General features: G+C 36.4%; 6 protein-coding genes across 6 annotated transcripts in view; 5 read left to right on the forward strand and 1 right to left on the reverse strand.

The window, feature by feature from the left end:
• LOC104750821 overlaps positions 1–3849 on the forward strand; it is a 6046-nt gene extending 2197 nt beyond the window's left edge. The window contains exons 3-9 of the mRNA XM_010472670.1: positions 43–132; positions 354–434; positions 522–686; positions 760–2832; positions 2934–3080; positions 3163–3449; positions 3562–3849. Of these exons, the coding sequence (XP_010470972.1) occupies positions 43–132; positions 354–434; positions 522–686; positions 760–2832; positions 2934–3080; positions 3163–3449; positions 3562–3652 (2934 nt within the window). The 3' untranslated portion in view covers positions 3653–3849. The remainder of the gene's footprint in view (positions 1–42; positions 133–353; positions 435–521; positions 687–759; positions 2833–2933; positions 3081–3162; positions 3450–3561) is intronic.
• On the forward strand, positions 5112–6719 carry LOC104750820 (heme oxygenase 3, chloroplastic-like). The gene is made up of 5 exons (XM_019237461.1): positions 5112–5196; positions 5422–5873; positions 6008–6231; positions 6315–6422; positions 6514–6719. The coding sequence occupies exons 2-5, from the start codon at positions 5426–5428 to the stop codon at positions 6604–6606; spliced, it is 873 nt and encodes a 290-aa protein (XP_019093006.1). The 5' UTR covers positions 5112–5196; positions 5422–5425; the 3' UTR covers positions 6607–6719.
• LOC104753727 (wall-associated receptor kinase-like 9) lies at positions 6801–9538 on the reverse strand. Its single transcript, XM_010475935.1, has 3 exons — positions 8527–9538; positions 8290–8415; positions 6801–8179 (listed from the first exon to the last, which is right to left on the reverse strand). Exons 1-3 carry the CDS (start codon positions 9536–9538, stop codon positions 6942–6944), a joined length of 2376 nt encoding a protein of 791 aa, XP_010474237.1. The 3' UTR covers positions 6801–6941.
• On the forward strand, positions 15628–18706 carry LOC104750822 (delta-aminolevulinic acid dehydratase 1, chloroplastic-like). Its single transcript, XM_010472671.2, has 13 exons — positions 15628–16025; positions 16187–16496; positions 16691–16802; positions 16895–16968; positions 17062–17130; positions 17213–17296; positions 17389–17458; positions 17529–17584; positions 17661–17782; positions 17869–17940; positions 18028–18109; positions 18183–18260; positions 18349–18706. The coding sequence occupies exons 2-13, from the start codon at positions 16191–16193 to the stop codon at positions 18514–18516; spliced, it is 1293 nt and encodes a 430-aa protein (XP_010470973.1). The 5' UTR covers positions 15628–16025; positions 16187–16190; the 3' UTR covers positions 18517–18706.
• Positions 19282–20710, forward strand: LOC104750823 (60S ribosomal protein L10-3). The gene is made up of 4 exons (XM_010472672.2): positions 19282–19393; positions 19690–20191; positions 20272–20353; positions 20437–20710. Exons 1-4 carry the CDS (start codon positions 19384–19386, stop codon positions 20506–20508), a joined length of 666 nt encoding a protein of 221 aa, XP_010470974.1. The 5' UTR covers positions 19282–19383; the 3' UTR covers positions 20509–20710.
• LOC104750824 (cytochrome c oxidase assembly protein COX19) lies at positions 21000–22648 on the forward strand. Its single transcript, XM_010472673.2, has 4 exons — positions 21000–21313; positions 21669–21757; positions 21865–21962; positions 22064–22648. The coding sequence occupies exons 1-4, from the start codon at positions 21304–21306 to the stop codon at positions 22161–22163; spliced, it is 297 nt and encodes a 98-aa protein (XP_010470975.1). The 5' UTR covers positions 21000–21303; the 3' UTR covers positions 22164–22648.

Consider the following 25381-nt stretch of genomic DNA (forward strand, 5'->3'; position numbering starts at 1 on the left):
AGTCTTCTTGTTTTACTCATGTATATTATATGTGATATATAGGATGAGTCTGCATTAGTATGGTACTCTGGAAAAGAAGAGAAGCAGATTAAGCTGAATCAAGTCCAGAGAATTGTTCCTGGACAACGCACGGTGAGTTTTTCTCTGCAATATGCATGTTTCGTTCACAAAACAAGTACAGTTTCTTAATTATAAGTTAGAGTCTGAAGTATGTTTATATCCCCATTTCGACTATTGCTACTTTGTAAGATGGTCTCACGTTCTATTGGCGTCAATACATATTTTTACCATTCTTCTTTCTTCGACTTGTTCTTGCTTTCATCTTAGACTCAATGGCTAAATTTTTTTTTCAGGCTACATTTAAGAGATATCCACGCCCTGAGAAAGAGTATCAGTCATTTTCGCTTATATGTCCCGACAGGTCCTTGGATTTGGTGAGTTTTCGTGCCATTTGCCAATTGTAGAAAAGCATTTAGAGAGTTCATAATTCATCTTGACCTTGTTGACGATGTTTTGAGCAGATATGTAAAGACAAAGATGAAGCAGAAGTTTGGGTTGTTGGTTTGAAGGCATTGATTACTCGATTAAAAGTCTCCAAATGGAAAAACACTATTAAACCTGAGATCACTTCAGCGGAATGTCCAACCCCTCATGCTCGAAGAATGTCTCCGTTTGTAACAATTCTTGTGAGTCACACCACGTTTTATGTTTTTAAGAATTTGAACAAACATCTTAATACTTTGCATCATCGTACTACAGGATCAAGTTACTCAACCCTCTACTGAGACGTCTGCACCTAATCGGTTGGGAAAAGTGTTTGCTGACATTGTCTCAATAACTGCACCCGCCAGTAACAATCAAACAGAAGCCAATGCCAACACCTTCTCTCCATTTTCTCCAGCTCCGTCAATTGTTGAAAATTCAAATTCACGGTTCTCGACCAGTGACCCAGTTCGGATCAGTCTATCTAGCGTTGTGAGCACCTCTAGCCATGGTTCATGTCACGAAGACTTTGATGCCTTAGGTGATGTTTTTGTCTGGGGTGAAGCTATATATGATGGTGTACTGAGCGGTACTGGAAAGTCACTGAACTCCACGACAGAGGATGCCCTTTTACCAAAAGCATTAGAGTCAACAATAGTTCTTGATGCCCAAAACATTGCATGTGGTAGGTGTCATGCGGTTTTAGTTACCAAACAAGGAGAGATCTTCAGTTGGGGCGAGGGAGCAGGAGGAAAGCTAGGGCACGGCATAGAAAAAGATGCCCACCAACCAAAGTTCATTAGTAGTGTCAGAGGAATTGGTTTCAAATCTGTAGCCTGTGGGGATTTCCATACATGCGCTGTTACTCAATCCGGTGATCTTTACAGTTGGGGTGATGGCACTCATAATGTCGATTTGCTTGGGAACGGGAATGAATCCAGTTGTTGGATTCCCAAGAGAGTGACTGGTGGCTTACAAGGAACTCATGTATCGTATGTCGCTTGTGGTCCATGGCATACAGCAGTAGTTGCATCGTCAGGTCAATTGTTCACGTTTGGAGATGGATCTTTTGGTGCTCTGGGTCATGGAGACCGGAGAAGCACAAGTGTGCCACGTGAAGTTGAAAGCCTAAGTGGACTAATGGTAGTGAAGGTTGCTTGTGGCGTTTGGCATACAGCTGCAGTGGTAGAAGTGACTAATGAAGCATCTGATGCAGAAGTTGGCTCTTCATGCGGGCAAGTCTTCACATGGGGGGACGGCGAAAAAGGCCAGCTTGGTCATGGTGATTATGATGCAAAACTACTTCCCGAGTGTGTAATCTCATTGACGAATGAAAATATCTACCAAGTTGCGTGCGGACATAGTCTCACGGTTTGTCTTACATCCACAGGACATGTGTATACAATGGGTAGCACGGTTTATGGCCAGCTGGGAAATCCTACAGCCAAGGGAAACTTTCCTGCACGTGTTGAAGGAGACATAGTAGAGGCTTCTGTGGAGGAGATTGCGTGTGGTTCTTATCATGTTGCAGTCTTGACATCGAAATCAGAAATTTACACATGGGGAAAGGGATTAAATGGCCAGTTAGGCCAAGGAAACGTTGAGAACAAAATGGAACCAGCGGTTGTGGGATTTCTGAAAGAAAAGCAAGTGAAGGCTATAACATGTGGATCAAACTTTACTGCTGTGATTTGTGTTCACAAATGGGTACCTGGATCTGAACATTCTCTATGTGCTGGTTGCCGCAATCCCTTCACCTTTAGAAGAAAACGCCACAACTGTTACAACTGTGGTCTGGTATTTTGTAAAGTATGCAGCAGTAGGAAGTCTCTGAGAGCTGCTCTGGCACCTGATATGAACAAACCATATAGAGTGTGTTACGGATGTTTTACCAAACTGAAGAAGTCTAGAGAATCATCTCCTTCTACACCAACTTCACAGGCCAGACACTTTTTGAACATGCGGAAATCAACAGATGTTCCAGAAAGAGACAGCTTAACTCAAAGATTCCTCTCAGTGCATTCCAGAATATCGTCTGCTGACTCTTTATTGCATTACGGTGAAAGAAGGCACCACAAACGAGACTTAAAATCTGAATCAAATAACCGTAATGTCTTTCCTTTCATGAATGGCAGTTTACAGCCTCTTGGTTCACCATTATCCAAAGGATCAACAGCCTTGCCGAAAATTCCCAAGGTTAAAATTCCTGGTTCAGGAGTGAGCTCTCGCACAGCGTCCCCTGTTTCAGTAAAGTCAACTAGTCCACGTCGATCTTATGAAGTTGCAGCTGAGGAATCTAAACAAATAAAAGAAAGTTTTAGTCAAGAAATGGCAGGTCTAAAGGAACAGGTAGTGGTTTCTAACCATATCTATATTCAGCTGTAGATCATCACATCAAAAGCAAATGCTTCTAGACCTAAAAGAATGTTTCTGTTCACTGAACATTGTAGGTAGAACAACTTAATTTCAAAACCCACCAACTTGAAGAGGAACTCGAAAAAACTAGAAAGCAGTTGAAAGTGGTTACTGCAATGGCAGCAGATGAAGCAGAGGAAAACAGATCTGCAAAGGAGGTTATTAGATCTCTGACCACTCAGGTTTGACATTTTCCAGACTCAAACTCAGTCATTCGTCTGTTTCCTATATCGGTCACCCATAATTTAACTATGGTCTTTTCAGATGAAGGAAATGGCTGAAAAACAATCTCAACAGGATGGTATTAGCACTAACTCAAAGCACACAGACAAAGAGACATCAGGGACATTAACTCAGACTAGTAGCCAAACACATATAAGAAGCATGGTTTCTCATGATAGTCAAAATAACCTAACAAGTAGGAGCTTAGCTAACGGGCATAGGAAACACAGTGAGAAGCCAGAGAGAGTTGTGCAAGACGAACCAGGAGTGTATTTAACATTGTTGTCTTTACCTGGTGGTGGTAATGAACTTAAGCGTGTCAGGTTCAGGTATATGATTGCTTCTTATCTCCTTATGATATACCTAAGCAAAACAACATGACATATTATGTTATATGTTATATCTCTTTCAACCTCGCTAAAGACTTTGCTTTTATCGCAGCCGGAAACAATTCACTGAAGAACAAGCGGAGAAATGGTGGGGTGAGAATGGAGGTAAAGTGTGTGAACGCCACAACATTCTAGTGTCTTAGGACTCATGTGTCTTGCTACAATAGAAAATGACTAACAAAGATAAAGGAATGATAGTGACGTATAGAATATATAGAGAAGAAACACATGGATGCAGATTTGGAACATGGTGTTTTCTGCTGTTCATAGAAGAAAAAAATGTTTGATGTAAATTATATTAATTTACTCTTTTATGAATATTTTCTGTTTGCGAAGTTAAGATATACAAACTCCTAATCAGAGCAAGCAGATACTTAATTGCCATGCTTTAAACCAAAAGGTCAATCACACTCACACAACTAAGAAAGTAATCTCAACGGTTTCACTTTTGCTAGTCCATGATTTTTTTAAAACTCTCTCTTTCTGCCATGAACTGATAAAAACATTCCTCAAAATCCGAGTCGGTTGTTCAAGAAGACGTAACGTATTGAGTAATGATATGCAAGAAAAGAAAGCGGAAAAAAAATCTAAATTTTCAAAATTTCCAAAAAAAAAATATCAGACTTTTAGGATACCGAAACTAAAAAAACAAAAAGGTACACAAACAGAAAAGGAAATATACCAATTTATGATATTGGTAATTGTTACAAACGAATGTCAAAGAAAAATCCCAAACCCCTGAACGGCTGAACCCTTTCATCTTCCATCGTTTCATTCAATCTTCAGAGTTCCGAGGTATCAGGTATGGTTCTGATCTTTGTTTATTTTCACCGATTTGATTTGAAAACTTACATTTAGGTGTTTGAATCCGTCAATTGTCAAAAAGACATGAACCGTGTTCTTTATTTTTTTCTCGTTAGCCTTGTTGCTTACACTTCCTTCATGTTTCTCCTAAAAACCCTAATTTCGGTTCTATATATACCATATAGCTTGACTAAATCCTTAACTCTGTGTGTGTATGTTGCAGAATCATGGCTACAACAAGACTTAACNAAATGACTAACAAAGATAAAGGAATGATAGTGACGTATAGAATATATAGAGAAGAAACACATGGATGCAGATTTGGAACATGGTGTTTTCTGCTGTTCATAGAAGAAAAAAATGTTTGATGTAAATTATATTAATTTACTCTTTTATGAATATTTTCTGTTTGCGAAGTTAAGATATACAAACTCCTAATCAGAGCAAGCAGATACTTAATTGCCATGCTTTAAACCAAAAGGTCAATCACACTCACACAACTAAGAAAGTAATCTCAACGGTTTCACTTTTGCTAGTCCATGATTTTTTTAAAACTCTCTCTTTCTGCCATGAACTGATAAAAACATTCCTCAAAATCCGAGTCGGTTGTTCAAGAAGACGTAACGTATTGAGTAATGATATGCAAGAAAAGAAAGCGGAAAAAAAATCTAAATTTTCAAAATTTCCAAAAAAAAAATATCAGACTTTTAGGATACCGAAACTAAAAAAACAAAAAGGTACACAAACAGAAAAGGAAATATACCAATTTATGATATTGGTAATTGTTACAAACGAATGTCAAAGAAAAATCCCAAACCCCTGAACGGCTGAACCCTTTCATCTTCCATCGTTTCATTCAATCTTCAGAGTTCCGAGGTATCAGGTATGGTTCTGATCTTTGTTTATTTTCACCGATTTGATTTGAAAACTTACATTTAGGTGTTTGAATCCGTCAATTGTCAAAAAGACATGAACCGTGTTCTTTATTTTTTTCTCGTTAGCCTTGTTGCTTACACTTCCTTCATGTTTCTCCTAAAAACCCTAATTTCGGTTCTATATATACCATATAGCTTGACTAAATCCTTAACTCTGTGTGTGTATGTTGCAGAATCATGGCTACAACAAGACTTAACGCCTCTCTTTGCCACTTCCCATCAAGCACAAGACTTTATAGCGAGAGCTATCTCGGTCTGAGACCGACCGTGAGGATTAGTTATGCCCGAAACCTAACCGCTCCACGTGGCTATCTTGCTGTAAAAGCAAACGGAGATCTAGCTTCCGTGGTGTCTGCCGCGGCTGCTGTAAAGGAGATGGTAAGAAGAGAGAAGTATCCAGAAGAATCAATTGGTTTCGTGGGCGAGATGAGACTCGTGGCGATGAGATTGCACACTAGAGATCAGGCAAAGGAAGGAGAAAAAGAATCTAAATCTCCAGACGAAGGTCCTGTGGCTAAATGGGAGCCGACTGTGGAAGGGTACTTGCAGTTTCTTGTGGATAGTAAATTGGTTTACGATACGCTTGAAGGGATCATCGACGAATCCGATTTCCCAACTTTTGAGTGTCTTATGAATTTTGAAGTATCATGTTGTTTCATTTAAAGAGTTTGACGTGGTTTGGAAAAGATAGGTCTTGTCTTTATAATGTTTTAAATGTGTAACATTTTGTCCAAAACCTCTGTTTTTGTTTACGATTAGATGCGGTGTTCAAGAACACGGGATTGGAAAGAGCTGAGAAACTTGGGAAGGATTTGGAGTGGTTCAAGGAACAAGGTTATGAGATTCCAGAGGCAATGGCTCCTGGTAGAACATATTCTGAGTATTTAAAAGTTTTAGCAGAGAGGGATCCTGAAGCATTCATTTGTCACTTTTACAACATTTACTTTGCTCATAGCGCCGGTGGCCAAATGATTGGTACAAAGGTAAAGAAGAAGAAAAACTTTCTGCACTAAACTCACTTGGAAGTTGTAACTAGTTTTTGAAACTTAACAAGTTTAATTTGCAGGTATCGAAGAAGATACTCGATGGTAAAGATCTTGAGTTCTATAAATGGGATGGCCAACTATCTCAGTTGTTGCAAGATGTGAGGCAAAAACTGAACAGCGTTGCAGAGGTATTGAACATATATAGATAACACTATCTTGACCAAGAAAGATTAAAAGTTAGGTGCATTCTAATGGCTAATGTGATATTTGAATGTGCAGTGGTGGACAAGAGATGAGAAGAGGCATTGTTTGCAAGAGACTGAGAAATCGTTCAAGTTCTCTGGTGAGATTCTTCGTCTCATATTGTCCTGATTTGTTTCACAAACTCTTCAAATATTCAATAAAGCATTTTGCTAGTTTGTGGAGTTTATAAAATCAAGAGGACAAAAGTTTGGTTTTGGTGGAACTGACTCACTCAGTACAATTCGGAATTTTTTTAATGTACTTTGTCCCCATGAAATAATCTAGAGAACAAACAATGTAACATTCTAAAATATAAATTTATGTATGTGAATTATTTTATTTTTGTTGGGAAATTGATACGAACACTCGTTATTACACAATACACACATTGTATGACACACACACTTAGCGATCTTAATAGAAATATTTAGTGTACACTCAAGCAAGTATTCAAAGTTGAAGTTTTACCGTGTTTGGAGAGGAAACAATGGTTCAACATCTGACCAAGAGGAAGACGACCCTGCAACAATATTGTATTGAGAAGCTGGAGCGGTGACTACTACATTGTTCCCTGATTCAACACGTATGATATCTTCCACAACTCCTCTGTTTTCTTCTTCCTCTTCCTCGTTCTCGCTAATATGCTCTTGCGGTTGCATATCTCCAGAAGACATACGAATATTATCAAGCTCCATTGACACTTCTCTCATGCTTGGTCGTTTCCTCCCTTTCAGATTGAGACACTTCCTTGCAACTTTTGCCGCTGCAGTCACTTGATTTAACTCGCAACCATCTCTTATTCGAGCATCGATAATGTCCAATAGTTTGTTTTCTTTCATTGCTTGAATAAAATAAGTTGCCAATGTCCTGTTTGCTTGAGACCGCAAAAAGGAAATGGACTTTTCTCCGGTTATCAACTCGGCTAGCACAACCCCGAAGCTGTAGACATCACTTTTGTCTGTGAACTGGCTAGATTGAAAGTACTCTGGATCCATATATCCTACCGTACCTGAAACTACCGTTGTCAAGTGGGTATGATCCACTGTTACCGATCTTGAAGTTCCAAAGTCAGATACCTTGGCTCGATATTTCTCATCCAACATTATGTTTGTCGACTTGACATCTCTGTGATAGATTGGAGATGATGCATACGAGTGCAAGTATGAGAGAGCTCCTGCAACATCTATAGCCATGCGGAGACGCACTTTCCAAGTAGCCATCGTGTTATCATCAAACTCATCATGAAGATGCTCGAAAAGGTTACCATTAGGAATAAACTCATAGACAAGAACTGGGACATTTGTCTCAAGGCAACATCCCAAGAGTTTCACGATGTTCCTATGGTTGATCTGTGAAAGAATGACAACCTCATTGATGAACTCTTCTAGCTTGTCTTCATCCACCACTTTGGATTTTTTTACTGCTACAATCCTTCCATCGACAAGCATTCCCTTGTATACAGTACCTTGACCACCCTGACCAAGTATTCTATCTGAACTGAAGTTTTCAGTCGCTTTCTCCAAATCCTTCGAACCGAACACTTTTGTAGTCTCGACAGTGCCTTCTACGGAAGTCAACAATAGACCCCCATTACGCTTGAAGAACTTCTTCTTTTTGTTTAACTCTCTTTGCTTTTTAATAAACTTGTATAAAAAGTATATTCCACCAACAAAGAGCAGTGAGCCGAAACTAGCTCCAAGTCCTGGAAACTCAAAAAAGAAAATGTTGGTCATCACCATTGTAAAAGGCAAAAAGGGCGTTAAATGGAGACACGCACAAATTTGGGATAAAATAAAAATTCCCTCAACTTACCTATAGCAAGTGGCCGATGATTTGAGTACACACAGTCAAAGCTTCCGTGCAAATTGACACAAGAAGCGCGTGGGCCACAGAAAGTTGAAGTTCCATCAGATAGTTTTACTTGGCATTCATTAAAATCTGGTTTTCAAAATATAAGGATTGTAATTAAATGATGATTTCATAAAGTTAATTTGATCATGATCATAGAAAATTTCAATAAAAACATGAACTATAACCACAATTACTAACCTTTGCATCCGTCCAAAAGGTATGGGTTGCCTTCGAAACCAAATCTGCATGAGCATCTTGCATAGCTTAGATAAGCATTGTAGTCGCATAGACAACTTGTATCGGGAGCCCTCCCATTATTACTCTCGTAGTCTTTTTTGTACTCTTTTACATCATAGCATCCCAGAGACTTCGTAAAAGAATGATTCGCCGTATGGATAAACCATCCTAGCTCAACTGTACTGTATCCTCTAGCATGAAGCATTTGCGGATCAGATTCACTAGACAAATAATGTGCCTTGTTTGTCAAGAAGGCAATTTTGCACCCTCCCGTTGCCGTGGTGTTTTCAATGGTGACACCAACAGTTTGGTGAATCATATCAGGCATGTTTGCCTTGCAGCATTGAATACCGTTGCAACTTTTTTCATCCATAATGCTGCTTTCATTACAATACCTGTCATCGTAGCCATACTTGGTATTACATGTGACTGCTGCAAGATAATCTTTAGTAGGGGTATTCGTATGGTAATTTTTGCCGCAGCTTGATTTGCATCCCACTATGCTTGGCTCGACATTTGTCAACGATGCCTTGTTGTCGCAACCAACCGCTATCAGTGTATTTCCCTTGCTAACGTAAAAAGGGGTATCCGTCAAATTCAAAAGTGATCCAGTTAGCACTTCTCCGTTGCTTGAGCATCCCTTTGAAGTTATTGGGTTTTTTATGTGAATTGACCCATACGGAAAGGGATCGCTAGGAAACCTGAACTGAGTCGGAAGAGAGATATTCACAACTTCCTTGTTGATTACGGAAAGAAAAGGGACGAGCTTTCCTGAAGTAGAGGAGGCATTACATGTAATTTCGTCCCACTTCTCCATATAACAACCCTTTCCGATTCCAAAAGGGTACGGGATCTCGATTCCTCCACAGTCGGGTTGACATGAAGAAACTGTCAGATTAGCCGAATCTAGAATAACAAAAAGTAGCAAAAAGAAGAGAATCGAAAGAGAAAAACTATTATAGGAAGAACTCATGTTTATGTTCTGCTCAAGAAAAAAAAAATCTTTCTTGAATAGTATCTATATATAATAGCAAACCCACTTTTTTATGTCAACTTTTAATCCAACGGATGAGATTAGTTACAGTTTTAATCCAACGGTTTAAAATTATTAATCGTGTCTTTTCGTCGCACCTCCATCTTTCAAAAATCACACATCTTAGTCTTTGCATCTCTTTGTTGTACCTCCTGGTTTCAAAAATCACATCCATTAATTTTTACACCTTTTAAATCACACCTCTTAGTCTTTGCATCTCTTTGTTGTACCTCCTGGTTTCAAAAATCACATCCATTAATTTTTACACCTTTTAATTTCACACCTCTATGTGTTACACCTCTTTGTTGTACCTCCATGTTTCACATCTATTAATTTTTACACCTTTACATTTCACACCTCTATGTCTTACACCTCTTTGTTTATTATATATAAACTTTTCTTGACTACATAAACAAGTTTCGAACAATTGTTTTCTGAGTACTAAAGAATTGTATTATTGAAGTGTTTTTTAACTTTCAAGCATCAATCTCTAATTCAAGGTAATTTAATATTTTTGCTGCGAATGACCTGTAGTGTTTCTCGGTTAGATTATTATTACTGTTAGTCGACACTATTAAGTTCATACATTAATCTTAGTTTTGTTAACTTTTAGTCTCTTCAAAATTTTTAGCCTTTCCGGTTTTCATGTTTTTGCATGGTTAATGTTATTAAGTACGTGTGCCATATTTTTTGCATGGCTAATGTTTTTGATTCTCAATGTGCAGATTTTATTTTTTGACTTTCTGGAAAAACCAAAACCAAGATACGAGAGGCATGATGATATGCAGTGATGCTAGAGCTACAGATAAGCCAAATTTTTTTAACAAACATGGTATAATTATAATTTTATATATGTTCTTATTTTAACCTGTAGATAATAGCAAACCCACTTTTTTGTATCAACTTTTAATCCAACGGATGAGATTAGTTCCAGTTTTAATCCAACGGTTTAAAATTATTAATCTGTCTTTTCGTCGCACCCCCATCTTTCAAAAATCACACCTCTTAGGCTTTGCATCTCTTTGTTGTACCTCCTGGTTTCAAAAATCACATCCATTAATTTTTACACCTTTTAAATCACACCTCCTTAGTCTTTGCATCTCTTTGTTGTACCTCCTGGTTTCAAAAATCACATCCATTAATTTTTACACCTTTTAATTTCACACCTCTATGTGTTACACCTCTTTGTTGTACCTCCATGTTTCACATCTATTAATTTTTACACCTTTACATTTCACACCTCTATGTCTTACACCTCTTTGTTTATTATATATAAACTTTTCTTGACTACATAAACAAGTTTCGAAAAAAAAAATTCTGAGTACTAAAGAATTGTATTATTGAAGTATTTTTTTAACTTTCAAGCATCAATCTCTAATTCAAGGTAATTTAATATTTTTGCTGCGAATGACCTGTAGTGTTTCTCGGTTAGATTATTATTACTGTTAGTCGACACTATTAAGTTCATACATTAATCTTATTTTTGTTAACTTTTAGTCTCTTCAAAATTTTTAGCCTTTCCGGTTTTTATGTTTTTGCATGGCTAATGTTATTAAGTACGTGTGCCATATTTTTTGCATGGCTAATGTTTTTGATTCTCAATGTGCAGATTTTATTTTTTGACTTTTTGGAAAAACCAATACCAAGATACGAGAGGCATGATGATATGCAGTGATGCTGGAGCTACGGATAAGCCAAATTTTTTTAACAAACATGGTATAATTATAATTTTATATATGTTCTTATTTTAACCCTTTTTTTTCTAACAAACATGGTATAAATGTTAATTTTTTTTCCATTAGATGTTCATGATCCAGGTTAGTTTGCATTTTTTGTAAATAAAGTTTTTAAAAATTTTAGTTGAATTATAATTTCTTATACTTTCTGGGTATCAAACATTTTGATAATATATTGAAATATTACAAATGAGCATGGAAATAGAGAGCTTGTGACAACACAAAATCAAATTCTATAAAGCGTAAGCACGACCAAATGACAAGTCAAGTTAGAAAGAAAAGATCTACTAAAGGTAACTTATTTAGTCTTTGATGACTTTCTAATCTGTATATACAACTTTTTAAAAACATAATGTATAACAGTCACTTTTAGAGTGATCTGGAATCTGCCAAAAAAAAGAAAATGCAAGAAATTTATAAAATTAGTGTTTAGCCTAAAGAAGAGAACATCAAAAGGTGAGATATTATTATCACCTGTTTCACCACATCGACTTTGTTTTCGCTGTCGTTTATTGAAGAACATGATGGTACCGATTCATAGACATAAGTGGGAAATCAAATAGAGGGGGATGCAGCCTGGATGGAGAGCAGTCGACACGGTGGAATGGGATGGATTGGGAGAGACCAACATAAAATCCTATGTTCTATATTTTATTAATTTTCTGACTTTTTTAGTTTAATTGAATTACTTTGATTGAATAGCTGATGAGTGTACAAGTTTTTGTCTATATGCATTCTTAGTCTGTTACGTCTTGGATTTTTTTTCTTTTCCAAAGAGGAATATGTGATTTGAAGCAAATATTACAAATCCATGTATCAAATGTGTTAGTAGGAAATAAGGCAATCAAGATTAACCCATTAAAAGGGAGGAAAGAAGGGGGTCTTTTGAGGGAAAACGTGAGACCAACATGCATGTAACTGTGGAAAGCATTATAGCCAAATATATATCTCTAAAAGTTGTAGCTGAAGAATGTGAGTTACTCTATACTAACCAATTAGGTTTGATTGGTCGGTCATATAAAACTTGGTTTTGTACATATCTAAAAGTGAGAGAAAAAAACATCCACAAGCATAAGTGAAATTTTATATATGGTTAAAAGTAATGTTCATAGTAAATCATTTGTATACAAACTCCACTTGCTTACAGCATCGGAATATTGATTGTGATTTGTGAATCAGTAATCTATGGAAAGAGAAATCGCGTATCAAAGTGAAGGGGAAACGAAACTCAATCCAGCCATCTACTCCGATCCCAATCTTCGACCTTCCTTCGACAAGTGGCATTTAGTATTTTCTCGATACAGTAAATAAACCAAGAGATAAGCAGCCTCATATGTATTTCGATTGATAATGATCAACAACAAAGACAATTTCTAATAGCGAATTAAGAAAGGATACTAATATATAGCACCATATGGTCGGAGACAAACATAAATGAAATTTTATATATGGTTAAAAGTAATGTTCATAGTAAATCAAGCTCTAATAAAGGCTCACTTTTGTGTGTGACAACATAAAATATAATAATATTGAAATGAATTTTTGGCTTTTTAATCAGCAGAAAGCAATAGCAAGAAGTGAAAATGATCAAATTGATTGAGAAAAAAACGAATTTAGGATAAATTACAAATGTTAAATTTCAATTTAGGATTTCACCTCCCTATACGGTAACGCACGGGTCGCTTTCCTAGTATTTTGTAAAAGCAAACAGGTTTTTAATTTGTAGGGTGAGTGTATACACTAAGCATGATTATCTCACATACTTAACAGAGGGTCAAAACAAAAAAAAATAAAAAAATGAGAAAAAGGTTGAGAGAGGAGAAAGAAGTGTCTCTGCCCACGTTTATTAAGACACTACCTGTTTTTATTTGATTGATTACATAAATTAAAAATAGTTAAATAATTAAATTCAATTAAAATATTATTAATTATTTTTCTTGACATCCAAATGGAAAGGTGAGATATGTAGAATAATCATGCTCTAATAAGATTCCGTTTACTTGGACAAGTCTCAAGTCTCAGGTCTACGTCAATCTCAATCAAGACTAGTCAAAGTAGTAAGTAAGAGAGTATCTCAACCACATAATTTGCTTCTCTCTGCTCATTACTCATTTTCTTTTTCCAATTGACTCCCTAAATCAATAATGACACTCCTCTCCACCCCTTTGAATTTTCTTCCTCCACTATTTTAAGAGAGAAAAAAAAAAGTATTTATATACATTTCCCCCAGCGTGGCCAAATTACAAACTGCAATCGGAGAAACTCTTACTAGTCCTTTCCTCCATTCCGGACTGGAGAGTAGTGATAGAACAAAGAAAAGCAAATCTTGGTGTTTTCTTAATAGCTAGAAGTGTCACAAGTAGGGATGTTAACAATGGGTTAAAACCCGATGGGTACCCGAAACCCGTTTAAAATGTAGAGCTTTCGAACCTGTTTTTCAATCAGGAAAAAATGGGTAAAAAACGGGCGGGTACCCGAAATCTTGTAATCTTACACGGGTTTACTCTATAAGACTATAGATACCCATCAGGTTTTTTTTTAAAAAAAAATCTTTTTACTAAAACGACACCGTTTCGCAATAACCCTAGTCTAATTGCTTCTATCGAATTGGTTCTGATCAGAGAGTGTTCACGTCGGCGAAGTTGTGTTCTTCATTGGTTTCAAATTCAATCTTCGGACAGAGCTTCTCGTGACCCTCTCATCACCTCCGAAGCAGGTACGAATCCTCTTAGATTTTCATTTTCTGGGTTGGTTTTAAATTACAACCTTTGATTGTGGGTGGAATCAAGTTTCAATTTTGAATTAGCTTTAAGCTTTGATCTGTCTATATAATTTATGGGTTCCAAGCTTTGAACTGTCTATATAATGTCTGGGTTCGAAGCTTGTTTGATGTGTTTGATGTGTGAGTGGTTGATCCTTTTGGTGTTACATACTTGGAATAGGAACAAGTCTTATTCGTTTTTGTGTTTTTGTGTCTTATCGAGTCAGTCTTAGAGTTAAGGTTAGTGATCTTAAGAGTCACTTTAGAGCAGTATAAGTCACAACATCCTTCTTACGCATCATGATCTAAGTTTATCTTGTTAGGAAATTAGTTGGTTTGGTTGATGTGTTATAGAATGAGAAAAACTTGAAATGCTGAGCATTTTTTTCTTTTTTTTTCTTTATAGAATGGATTCACAATCATTGGAGACAATGGCAGCTTTAAATGCTGAGCATGAATATCATGCAATGAATGAAGATGGCCAAGAGGCTGAAACTCAAGGAGGAGCACAAAGTGAAACACAGCCTACTCAAGAGACTACTCAAGTGTCTTCTTAATGAATGCAGGATGTGTTTGTATGAGGTTTGTATTTTTGAATGCAGGATGTGTTTGAGCTTGAGAGGAGCATACAAGCTGGTTCTGACAACACAAAGTCGAATTTGCAAAATTATTTGGAAGATCCAAGGCTAGATTTGAGGTCTTTTACAGATATGGAGGTTTTGAGCTATTGGAAAGGCAATGGGCAACGCTATGGTGATTTGGCTTCTCTAGCTTGTGATGTTCTTAGTATTCCAATTACCACAGTGGCAGCAGAGTCGTCTTTTAGCATTGGAGGTCGTGTATTGTGTCCTTACAGAAACCGCCTCCTTCCAAAAAATGTACAAGCTTTGCTATGTACTCGAAACTGGTTACGTGGTTTTGCTGAGTTAGAAGGTAAAAACATAGTCCAAATTTTTTTTTAAAAAAAATTTCATTGTTTTGTTGATTTATATTTTCAAATTACAGGTGACATTGAAGACAACTTTGATGATGGAGCTGAGTGTACTACATCAGTGGCAAGTAGCTCAGGAGTATGAACCTTTTATGTGTTTATGTTTGATTGTTGTTGCCTTGTGAGTTTCTAAACATTTTATGTATTTTAACATTGCAGAACCTTATATGTATTTAACATTTGTTTTTAGTTTTTGCTTAATCTAATTAGAGTTTATAAACTTTTGAAAATTGTCACAGATATAATAAAATACACAAAATACATAATATAAATCATATTTGTTTTTGGTATAGAAAAGCTATAGACACAAAAATACACAATGCAAAATGCAAAATACATCACATGAGACAAAAAAATTCGGGTACCCACGGATTTACCCACAAGAGTTAAAACCCGTTTGGGTTTACCCACTAGACCTAAAACTCGTTCGGGTTTTTTGAATTTGGATTTTTTCTGAGCAGGTTTTTTCGGGTTCGGGCCGGGCCGGGTTTTTTCACCCACCACAACATCCCTAGTCACAAGGGATGAACGATCTCAATTATATGTAGCTTCAGGCTACCCTTCATGGTTACAAGGAGTTTTTGAATCTGACCAAAGTATTATATAGTTGCTTTGGATCCTTGTTTTATGATTGTTTTGGTTCCTTTTGTATTGTGTCAAACTCGTAAGTTTTATTATAAAGGAATTATTCAGACGAAAAAAAAAAAAAAACATTTCCCGGTTTCATCAAATTAACATAGGCCCATTAGGCTCTATCAAGCCCCCCAATCCTCGAACTCGTATACTCTCACTCGCAGCTAAAGTGCGTGTACACCAGTCTCTATCTTCTTTGTCAATTGTCAAAATCGGCGATCATCCAAAGCTATCATCTTCGTCCTAAAACCCCATTTTTTCCCTCTCAGCTTCCTTAATCGCAACAACAACTTCTTCACATTCAAGGTTTGAATTAACACCAACTTTACTCTGTGTATTCATTTCGAACGAAACAGCTTTATTCTTCTTCTTCATTTTCACATAAATCTTGCTTTGTTTAGTCAATATCACAATTCGTTGATAAAATTCTCAATGCGTTCCTCTGTGTGTTTGTGTGTATGTTGCAGATTTATGGCTACTACACCGATCTTTAATGCTTCGTGTAGCTTTCCTTCGACCAGAGGAATCGATTGTAAGAGCTTTATTGGTCTGAGATCGACTGTGAGTAAAGTGAGTGTTGCTTCTTCTCGAATTGGTACTAGTCAACGTCGTAACCTTGTCGTAAGAGCTAGTGAATCGGGTAATGGACACGCTAAGAAGCTTGGAATGAGTGATGCTGAGTGTGAAGACGCTGTAGCTTCTGGCAATGTTCCAGAGGCTCCTCCGGTTCCTCCTAAACCGGCTGCTCCGGCTGGTACACCTATAGTTCAGCCTCTTGTGAGTATCCTAATCACTTTATTTCATTATTGAATCTGCTCTAATTGCATTGTACAAGATGATCTTGCGGTTAGCTAAGAACATAATTTGAATCAATGTATCGGTTCTTTGATTGATTTAGCTGCAAGGTTGAAACTTTTTAAGAGGCTTACTGTTTTTTTAATCTCTTCTAATGTTTACTTATTTGCTTGCAGAATCTAAACCGACGTCCACGTCGTAACCGTGCATCCCCTGTTACGAGAGCTGCCTTTCAGGAAACTGACATCTCCCCTGCAAATTTTGTATACCCACTTTTCATTCATGAAGGTTTGTTAGTTTCTTTGTATTCTGACTTTAATAACTCTCGTTGGGTCTCTATTCTCTTTAAGAAACTTTATGTGGTTTTTGGAGTTTGGCAGGTGAGGAAGACACACCTATTGGAGCTATGCCTGGTTGCTATAGACTTGGCTGGAGGCATGGTCTTGTAGAAGAGGTTTTGACCCTGTGTTTTTGATTTGATTCCTTAATATGTAGCCGTCATGTTACAAGAAAGTGATTTTTTTTGGTCTGGTTTCTTTACAAACAGGTTGCAAAGGCTCGAGCTGTTGGTGTGAATAGTATTGTCTTGTTCCCTAAAGTTCCTGAGGCTTTGAAGGTCTTTCACGCTTCTCTTCTCTTTGTGTATATATGTTCTTGAGTTGTATCCTTAACGCTTTTTTTTGGCTTCCGTTTTGTAGAATCCAACAGGGGATGAGGCATACAATGACAACGGTTTGGTGCCTCGAACAATTCGTCTTCTCAAAGACAAGTATCCTGATCTTGTAAGATCCGTAATCTCAGTTTGTTAAATATACTAGGAGATGAAAAATTGGGTCATTTTGCAATTGTGACAAGTGTTCTCCTCTGTTGCAAGGTTATCTACACTGATGTGGCATTGGATCCCTACTCGTCCGATGGTCACGATGGGATCGTTAGAGAGGATGGTAAGTATTTATACCCAACTTCCATCTGGTACATTTTAGTTGGAACTCTGATACATTTTTATCTATGTAGGTGTCATCATGAATGATGAGACGGTGCACCAGTTGTGTAAACAAGCTGTTTCCCAGGTAAAGCTTTTCGATATCAGTGATTCAAAAATTGTTTCGTACTAATAAGATATGATCTCTCCTTCTCTCTTTCCAGGCCCGAGCTGGTGCGGACGTTGTGAGTCCCAGCGACATGATGGATGGGCGAGTAGGTGCCATCCGAGCAGCTCTTGATGCTGAAGGATTCCAGAATGTATCCATCATGTCATACACAGCAAAGTAATAATCATACATTTCTTTTCCCCTCAATAGCTTTTCTAGAAGTTGTTTGTTCTGTCTAATTGTATAAGATTTTCTGCCCACAGGTATGCAAGTTCATTTTATGGTCCTTTCCGTGAAGCCCTGGACTCAAACCCACGCTTTGGAGACAAGAAGACGTAAATCCCATCAACCCTTATTGATACTGAATTTGTATTTGTTTTTCTAACCCTAGCAGTTACAAACTGACGTTGTGAACTATATAGGTATCAAATGAACCCTGCAAATTACAGAGAGGCCTTGATTGAGGCACGAGAAGACGAGGCTGAAGGAGCAGATATTCTCCTGGTAAGTACTTTATCATCCTTTAGCAAAACATGTTATTAGAGTTTGGTAATGAATTGGAGTGTTTTTGTTACAGGTGAAGCCAGGTCTTCCATATTTGGACATCATACGACTTCTGAGGGACAAATCTTCATTGCCTATTGCTGCATACCAAGTAATTTCTTTTATCACACTCTTGCTTATTGAATAACAACATTCCAATATGAGTTTTTTGTTGATTCAACTCTCCAATGAATTTTCAGGTTTCTGGAGAGTACTCAATGATCAAAGCAGGGGGAGTCCTGAAGATGATCGATGAGGAGAAAGTGATGATGGAATCACTGATGTGTTTACGTCGAGCTGGAGCGGACATCATCCTAACATACTTTGCTCTTCAAGCTGCTACTTGTTTATGCGGCGAGAAGCGGTAGAATATAGATAGCGAGAGTATGTGTTTTAAACCATTTGAGTTACTGAGTATTTGTCTTTAAACCATTTGCGACAATTCTGATTTTTGCCTTCAGTCTGATCCAAGTTATTTATGACCGTGCATATGTGATCGTGTGTTTTCTAATATGTATTATGATGTGTCTTCTAATTTGTTGTTGTTGCTGTTCTACATGTCTTTTTGTCTCATGTGTTCGCGTATTGTGAGTTTCGCTCAGGAATGCTGTGGCATCTCATTTTGTCAAGTATTAATAAAAACGTTAGTCATGTTTAGTTATAAAATGAAAATATGTAAATGTTAGAAATCATTTTGTAAAAAATAAAAGCTCAACACAAATATGAGTGTGTTAAATAGTGTTTTCAGATGTGAAGCAACAACACTATTCATAATGTCATTCGTCTTCAAAATGAAGTATACCATTGAATCATTGATGAGGAGGAATTGAGGATTTTTAGATAGATAATGCTTATAAAAATGTGAACCAAAGACTTTAACAATAAGATGACCGGTATAAACTAGAACAAATTGATAACATATATTCGTAAGTCCTCTTGCGTAGATGATTCATCATCTAAGATGAACACCCAAATTTGGCTACAAACTTTGTTAAAAAAACATCAGCCGAAAAAATAACGTGTTCACACTGGAAGCTACAAACTACATAGGTCAAAAAGTCGAAGATAAAGGCCTGGACCGAGCACCAAAAATATCCAATGGGCCTTTATTTAGCTAAGCAGTTACGTATGCTAAATTTAGGGTTTGTTTTTGTCGCACCTATAAATTAAACATCACAGCAACCTCATTTGTAATTTCTAGGGTTTTTGCATCAACACCGAACGGATCCAACGCAATGGGACGAAGTAAGTCTATCTTCTCTGCTTACCCACAGTCTCATTTCGAATTCGCTGCAATCGATTCGTATTTTGTAGAATTCGGAAATGGTTTGAGATTTTGATTATGTCAATCTAGGGTTTAGTGTTATTGAATCGCCAATTATTGAAATGTGTAGAAGAATCTTGTTTTCTGAGTCTGTGTTCATACGAAATCTTTAGCCTTTGGGTTACTTTGATGTTTATGTCAATTTAGGGTTACTTTGATGTTTTGATTATGTCAATTTAGGGTACTGATTGAATAATCCGATGTGAAAATGGTATAGGACCGGCGAGATGTTACCGTCAGATTAAGGGAAAGCCATACCCGAAATCAAGGTACTGCCGTGGAGTACCAGATCCAAAAATCAGGATTTATGATGTTGGTATGAAGAGGAAAGGAGTTGATGAGTTCCCATTCTGTGTTCATTTGGTTTCATGGGAGAAAGAGAATGTGTCAAGTGAAGCTCTTGAGGCAGCTCGTATCGCTTGTAACAAGTACATGGTTAAGTCTGCTGGTAAAGATGCGTTCCATCTCAGGATCAGGGTTCATCCTTTCCATGTTTTGAGAATCAACAAGATGCTTTCGTGTGCTGGAGCTGATAGGCTTCAGACTGGTATGAGAGGTGCTTTTGGTAAAGCTCTTGGTACTTGTGCTAGAGTTGCTATCGGACAGGTTCTTTTGTCTGTGAGGTGTAAGGATAACCATGGAGCTCATGCTCAGGAAGCTCTTCGTAGAGCTAAGTTTAAGTTCCCTGGTCGTCAAAAGATCATTGTTAGCAGGAAATGGTAAGTCTCTCAGTTTCTTTTGTCTATGATGATGTCTATTTGAGCAATATTTATTAAAATTGGAGATTGATGTTTTACAGGGGATTCACCAAATTCAACCGTGCTGAGTACACTAAGCTGAGAGCTATGAAGAGGATTGTTCCTGATGGTGTCAATGCTAAGGTTAGTCTGATTTTCACACATTGTGAGCTTAATTTATATGCTTTGGGATTTGTTGATTCTGAATATGGGTTGTGGTGTTGCAGTTTCTGTCAAACCATGGGCCATTGGCTAACCGTCAACCTGGAAGTGCATTCATATCAGCCACGAGCGAATAAAGATGATGATGATTTGTGGTTGTAGTAGAAGAAGCGTTAATCTAGTTTCTCCGGTACTCTGTTTCACTTTTGATGATGTAACAGTTGTAAGACATGGATCCTCCTCGTATGTTTCCATTATGCTTGAACAATTGTTTCATTCTGTGTTTCGTTTCTTTCTTTTCTATATCTTCAAAGCGGCCTGTCTATCCTGGTTTATTTACTGCCGATTTCTCAGTATAATTTATCTCGTATCGAGTTCTTTAACCTGATTAGGAGTTTGGCTTCCGCAATTAAAATTCTAAAGATGCAACAAAACTAGAAAATTTCAAAAACAATGTCAGTTTCCCGATTTCTTTAAAATATAATTGAGATTTATGAAAAGTAAAGTTGGTGGTATACGTATTTTAACAAAAGAAATTATAATAATAATAATATAGTTAAACTATTTCTGAGCTTAATGAAAATAATAAATTCGGCCCATGTATATGGTTTGTTTATTTTTTTTTGGTTTGAAAACGGCGTCGTTTGACCCTAAAACCTGAAACAACCACAATCGCTTCTTTCTTGATTTCTCCTTCTCCTCCTCCCAAGCGCCGGCCGACTTCAATCTTTTTTGCTAACGAATCACAGCTTCAATCTCTTCTTCTTTGGTTTCTTATCTTCGATTTCATGTTTATATAGCTACCGTTTCTTTCTTCTCTAGATGTGCCAGGAACCAGAATCATTTACTAATAGATAGAAAGAAAGCCTTGGGAACTATTTTATGCGATTTTCTCCATTCCACATCTTTGTTGGCTTCTAGAGTTTTGGAACATGAGTACAGGTGCGTGCGTTTTCGTCTCTTTCTCCTTACTACTTTGTTTTCTTTTTTTCCTAGATTCCTATTTCTCTGGAACTGAAGATTAGATTATGTTCGCCTTAACTGGTAAAAAAAAAAAAGATTCTAGCTTCTTGTTCATCTGCGAATTGTGTGTAAGTTTTATTTTTGTTGGAGACAGGAACACTGTGTTTTGTGTTTGGTTAGTTATTTTATCAATCAAACCCAAAACCCTAAATCAAAGGTTTTATCTTTCTTGGAGACAACAAGAACACTGTGTTTTTAGTGATCAATGTTACTTCCTACAAAAACTCTATCTGAATCCGTTACTCTGGCGCCTGTTTATGATTTGTGTGGGTAGGTGGAGCATTTGGAGGAAACAGAGGATTAAGACCAATACCACCAGAAAAGGGCATTTTCCCTTTGGATCACTTACACGAATGTGATGCTGTATATTCTTCTTCTTCATCATCTTCTTCGCCTTTGGTTGTATATGTTTTTGGTTATGTTTCAGTTAATTCACTTCTTTAAGCATTTTCTTGGTTGTGTTTTTGCAGGAGAAGAAAGAATATCTTGGTTGTCTTAAGTCTTCAGCTCATAAATCTGAACAATGTAGACATCTCTCTAAGAAATATCTCCAGTGTCGAATGGCTAAGTAAGTGTCACCATCATCATAGTTCTCTCTCTCTAGAGTTCATGTTTTCACTTTGATGGGATTGTGATCATGATTAATTTGGTTTATTATTATCATTGCAGGAACTTGATGGCAAAACAGGATATGGCTGAACTTGGATTCAGTGGTGATAAAGAATTGGATTCCTCTGAAGATAAGAATAAAGAGAGTATCCAGCATTGAACTTGGATTCTTTCAGTGGTGAGCCTCACTTTGTGGAATTTTGGAATTGAACATTGAGATAGCATTTTAAGATTTAGGTCCTTAAACCCAACTCACTCTCAAAGTATATGCTTCATCGATATTGATACGTACTTCATATTGGGTGAATCAAAGCACTATACAAAACATCAAACAGAAGCAAAGTATCAGGGAGGAAGGTGGTGGTGTGTGCGAGTCTTTCTTACTTTGAATGATGTGCCTTATTTATGTTCTTAATTCCTTTGTAGACTTTTTGGGCTTAGAGAATATTAAGTTTGTTGACATTTTATAGATTATAGTCCATTTTGATTTCTCTCATTTACGGTGAAACTTAGGAATAATGTGTATTTTTTGTTTACACTGTATAATTTGTCCTCTTAGACCAGTTTGTTTGTTAGGTTTATTAATTATACTTTTTATTATTGAACTCCTTACAAAGAAATGTCATCATACGGTGGTTGATGGTATTGAATTTTAGTCTACATTTCAATTCAAAATTATCAGGTTAAGTATTAAGAAAAGAAAAAAGTCTGGCGTCGTATTCATGTTGAAATACTTCTTTGGTTTATCGAATAAATAACATCTTGAAAGCCAAAGTCAAATAGATCTTTTCTTCCTTTGAATAAGAGATCTCTAAACTTAATGACCTCATAATGTAAATTTAGCTGCTGATAGCTTATCAAGAAAAACTAAGTCACGTTATGTAATATCTTGGGTTGGTGCCAAGTAGCTATCAGCAAAACTAAGTCACGTTATGTAATATCTTGGGTTGGTGCCAAGTACTAATAAAAATTTGTTGACGACAAAAAAGAATAAGAGATCTCTAAACTATAATATATAAGTTTTCAAAATTGTCACCTTCTGTCAAATAGATAAGCATGACATTTTCTACGTATCCCCATGAAATATCGTAATTGAACCAAAACCGAATTTAGTGTATATGAAACCACATATATACGTACTGATAATCATATTTCATAAGATCTTCGCTGATTCCGAGTTTTTTAATATATGATTACCTATACAAAATTTTATTGTATTATCCGGAAAAAATTAATACATAAATTGTAAATAATTGACTAAATTAAAAAAAAAACAAAATAACCCACGCCAACCAAACTGAATAAACTAATCGGAATCACAATTTAGAAATACCGAAAAAAAATATATTAAATAACTGTGTTTTTGTGCAAGCGGATTTATGTATCATTGATATCATTGATAGCTAGATGCCTAGACCCAGAAATGAGATTGCATTAAAATTGTCTGAGAAAGTACTGAGAGCCTTTTCGGACAGTCATATATTATTACACATGATGCATGGAGATATATATAATTTTAGTTGTCAAATTATATTTGCTGTCAAACAAAAAAAAAATTAAAAGTTGTTGTTTGTTGTAAAAGTGTATCTCTAGTATTAGCAGATAGCCTGGAAAAAAATTAATCATATAAATTTGGTTAATGGAAAAAATAATTATGAATTCATGTTTTAGATGGAGTAAACAGATAAAATCATATATCTTTTTAAGTTAGATAGAAGGAGAGAAAGATTAGGTGATTGAGAAGAAAATCAGATAATTTTTTTATGAAATTTTGACAAATAGCATGTAATATTTATTTCATATGTTATATTGAACTACATAACATGTTATAATTATTTGTAAAAATATAATGTATTTCATAAAAATGTACGCTTTTAGAAAAAATGAAATTAAATAGCGTTTAACATATAAAAGTAGCATGTTAAAAAGAAATTTTTTCTAATATAGTATGTCACAAAAGGAAATGACGAAAATTCTAAAGCACTTGTCCAAAAATCATCGCTATAAAATAATAAAAGAGTTTTTTTGATAATAACATGTAATATATTAAAAATGGGTATAAAAATAATTGTAATTGAAAAGAAAAAAAACTCCATTTGACACCATAGCAAGTTTCTTAATTTTTTTTTAGTTTCATGACTATTTCATACATATTCTCTCTTTTTGTGTATATGAAAGTGGTGAAATGTTCAAAAGATTTTAATGATTATCTCTTAAATTAGACATAGATTAATGCGGAAAACAACACAAATTGTCGTCGAAGAAGATACCTAAATCTGAGGACCTCTTTACCATTTGTTGATTGACAATTTATTGAATCATTTCCTAACACCCATTTTACTGGTTTAATTTATACATCCATCATCTACATATAACTATTATGTTAAAAAAAAATCACAAAAAATTGGAATAATATTTTGGCTAACAAAAAAAATGAAAGAAAAAAATCCATTAGCGGTGTGTTTAACGTTAGTTGTTGCATTAAGCATCATCTATGAAATAAAGGACAAGGTATATTATTAGGCTGTGACGTCGCTATATTGGAAACATATCAAAACATTTTAATCTACTCATTTGAGCTATATATATAGGTACCATAAACCTCTAGAAATGAGAATTTACTTTTTTTATTTTTTTTGACAAACAAGACTTTCATTAAAAACGACTACGTTTAAGTACATAAAGATCGAAAAGCCTCTTTTGCTAGGAGGTCTGCTTGTCGATTTTTGTCTCATGATACAAAACGAGAAAGTACAAGCGGTGAAAAAAGAAGATAGTGCAAGGATGTCATATAAAATCTCATGGAGTTCCAGCAATAGGATCTTTCTATCAAGAGCTCTGACTAGCAATTGCAAGTCTGAAACGAAGCAAAAGGTGCGTGAAGCCCAATTCAAGAGCAAATCTCATCGCAGTGAAAGTTGCGAGTGCTTCGGCCATCAGCGGTGACCGCACATGGGGGTACGTCATAGATCCCCGGGTCAAGGTTGTGTTTGATTGATCTTTGAACACCCATCCGCATCCCGCGAATTTGGTATCCACCCATGCTCCATCTGTGAAGCAGAGCATATCGATTGGAGTGGTTGGATGTAAAGCTTTGGAGGTACTTGGCTGGGTTAATTGTCGGATGGTTGGTTGGGCAGTCTGCCATTCTTTTGTGCGTGTGATTGCAATACTTAGAAGCTCCTCTGCTATCGGTTGTATTTTACTGAATAGTAATTTGTTTCTTGCCGTCCAGATCGACCAGAATATCCATGGGGCTAACAGACCAGAGCCGATTCCGGTGGGAGGTAGGCATGTTAAATTTACAGTAGTAGAGATTCCCATTTTCACATATCGTATACTCTCCGGGATTAGGTGCTCTTTAAAGGGGGCCAGTTT

The sequence above is a fragment of the Camelina sativa genome, chromosome 16 (genome assembly GCF_000633955.1).
Source record: "Camelina sativa cultivar DH55 chromosome 16, Cs, whole genome shotgun sequence".
NCBI classification, from domain to species: domain Eukaryota; kingdom Viridiplantae; phylum Streptophyta; class Magnoliopsida; order Brassicales; family Brassicaceae; genus Camelina; species Camelina sativa.

Excerpts from the sequence above, each read along its gene's own strand:
- LOC104750820 (XM_019237461.1), top strand. The coding sequence starts at position 5,426 with ATGGCTACAACAAGACTTAACGCCTCTCTTTGCCACTTCCCATCAAGC. Across the intron at positions 5,874-6,007 it reads CGATTTCCCAACTTTTGAGT|ATGCGGTGTTCAAGAACACG; the intron begins GTCTTATGAATT and ends GTTTACGATTAG. Across the intron at positions 6,423-6,513 it reads AACTGAACAGCGTTGCAGAG|TGGTGGACAAGAGATGAGAA; the intron begins GTATTGAACATA and ends TTGAATGTGCAG.
- LOC104753727 (XM_010475935.1), bottom strand. The coding sequence starts at position 9,538 with ATGAGTTCTTCCTATAATAGTTTTTCTCTTTCGATTCTCTTCTTTTTG. Across the intron at positions 8,416-8,526 it reads CCTTTTGGACGGATGCAAAG|ATTTTAATGAATGCCAAGTA; the intron begins GTTAGTAATTGT and ends TTTGAAAACCAG. Across the intron at positions 8,180-8,289 it reads TCATCGGCCACTTGCTATAG|GACTTGGAGCTAGTTTCGGC; the intron begins GTAAGTTGAGGG and ends TTGAGTTTCCAG.
- LOC104750822 (XM_010472671.2), top strand. The coding sequence starts at position 16,191 with ATGGCTACTACACCGATCTTTAATGCTTCGTGTAGCTTTCCTTCGACC. Across the intron at positions 16,497-16,690 it reads CACCTATAGTTCAGCCTCTT|AATCTAAACCGACGTCCACG; the intron begins GTGAGTATCCTA and ends ATTTGCTTGCAG. Across the intron at positions 17,783-17,868 it reads ATCATGTCATACACAGCAAA|GTATGCAAGTTCATTTTATG; the intron begins GTAATAATCATA and ends TTCTGCCCACAG.
- LOC104750823 (XM_010472672.2), top strand. Across the intron at positions 20,192-20,271 it reads ATCATTGTTAGCAGGAAATG|GGGATTCACCAAATTCAACC; the intron begins GTAAGTCTCTCA and ends GATGTTTTACAG. Across the intron at positions 20,354-20,436 it reads CTGATGGTGTCAATGCTAAG|TTTCTGTCAAACCATGGGCC; the intron begins GTTAGTCTGATT and ends GTGGTGTTGCAG.
- LOC104750824 (XM_010472673.2), top strand. Across the intron at positions 21,758-21,864 it reads ACTTACACGAATGTGATGCT|GAGAAGAAAGAATATCTTGG; the intron begins GTATATTCTTCT and ends GTGTTTTTGCAG. Across the intron at positions 21,963-22,063 it reads CTCCAGTGTCGAATGGCTAA|GAACTTGATGGCAAAACAGG; the intron begins GTAAGTGTCACC and ends TTATCATTGCAG.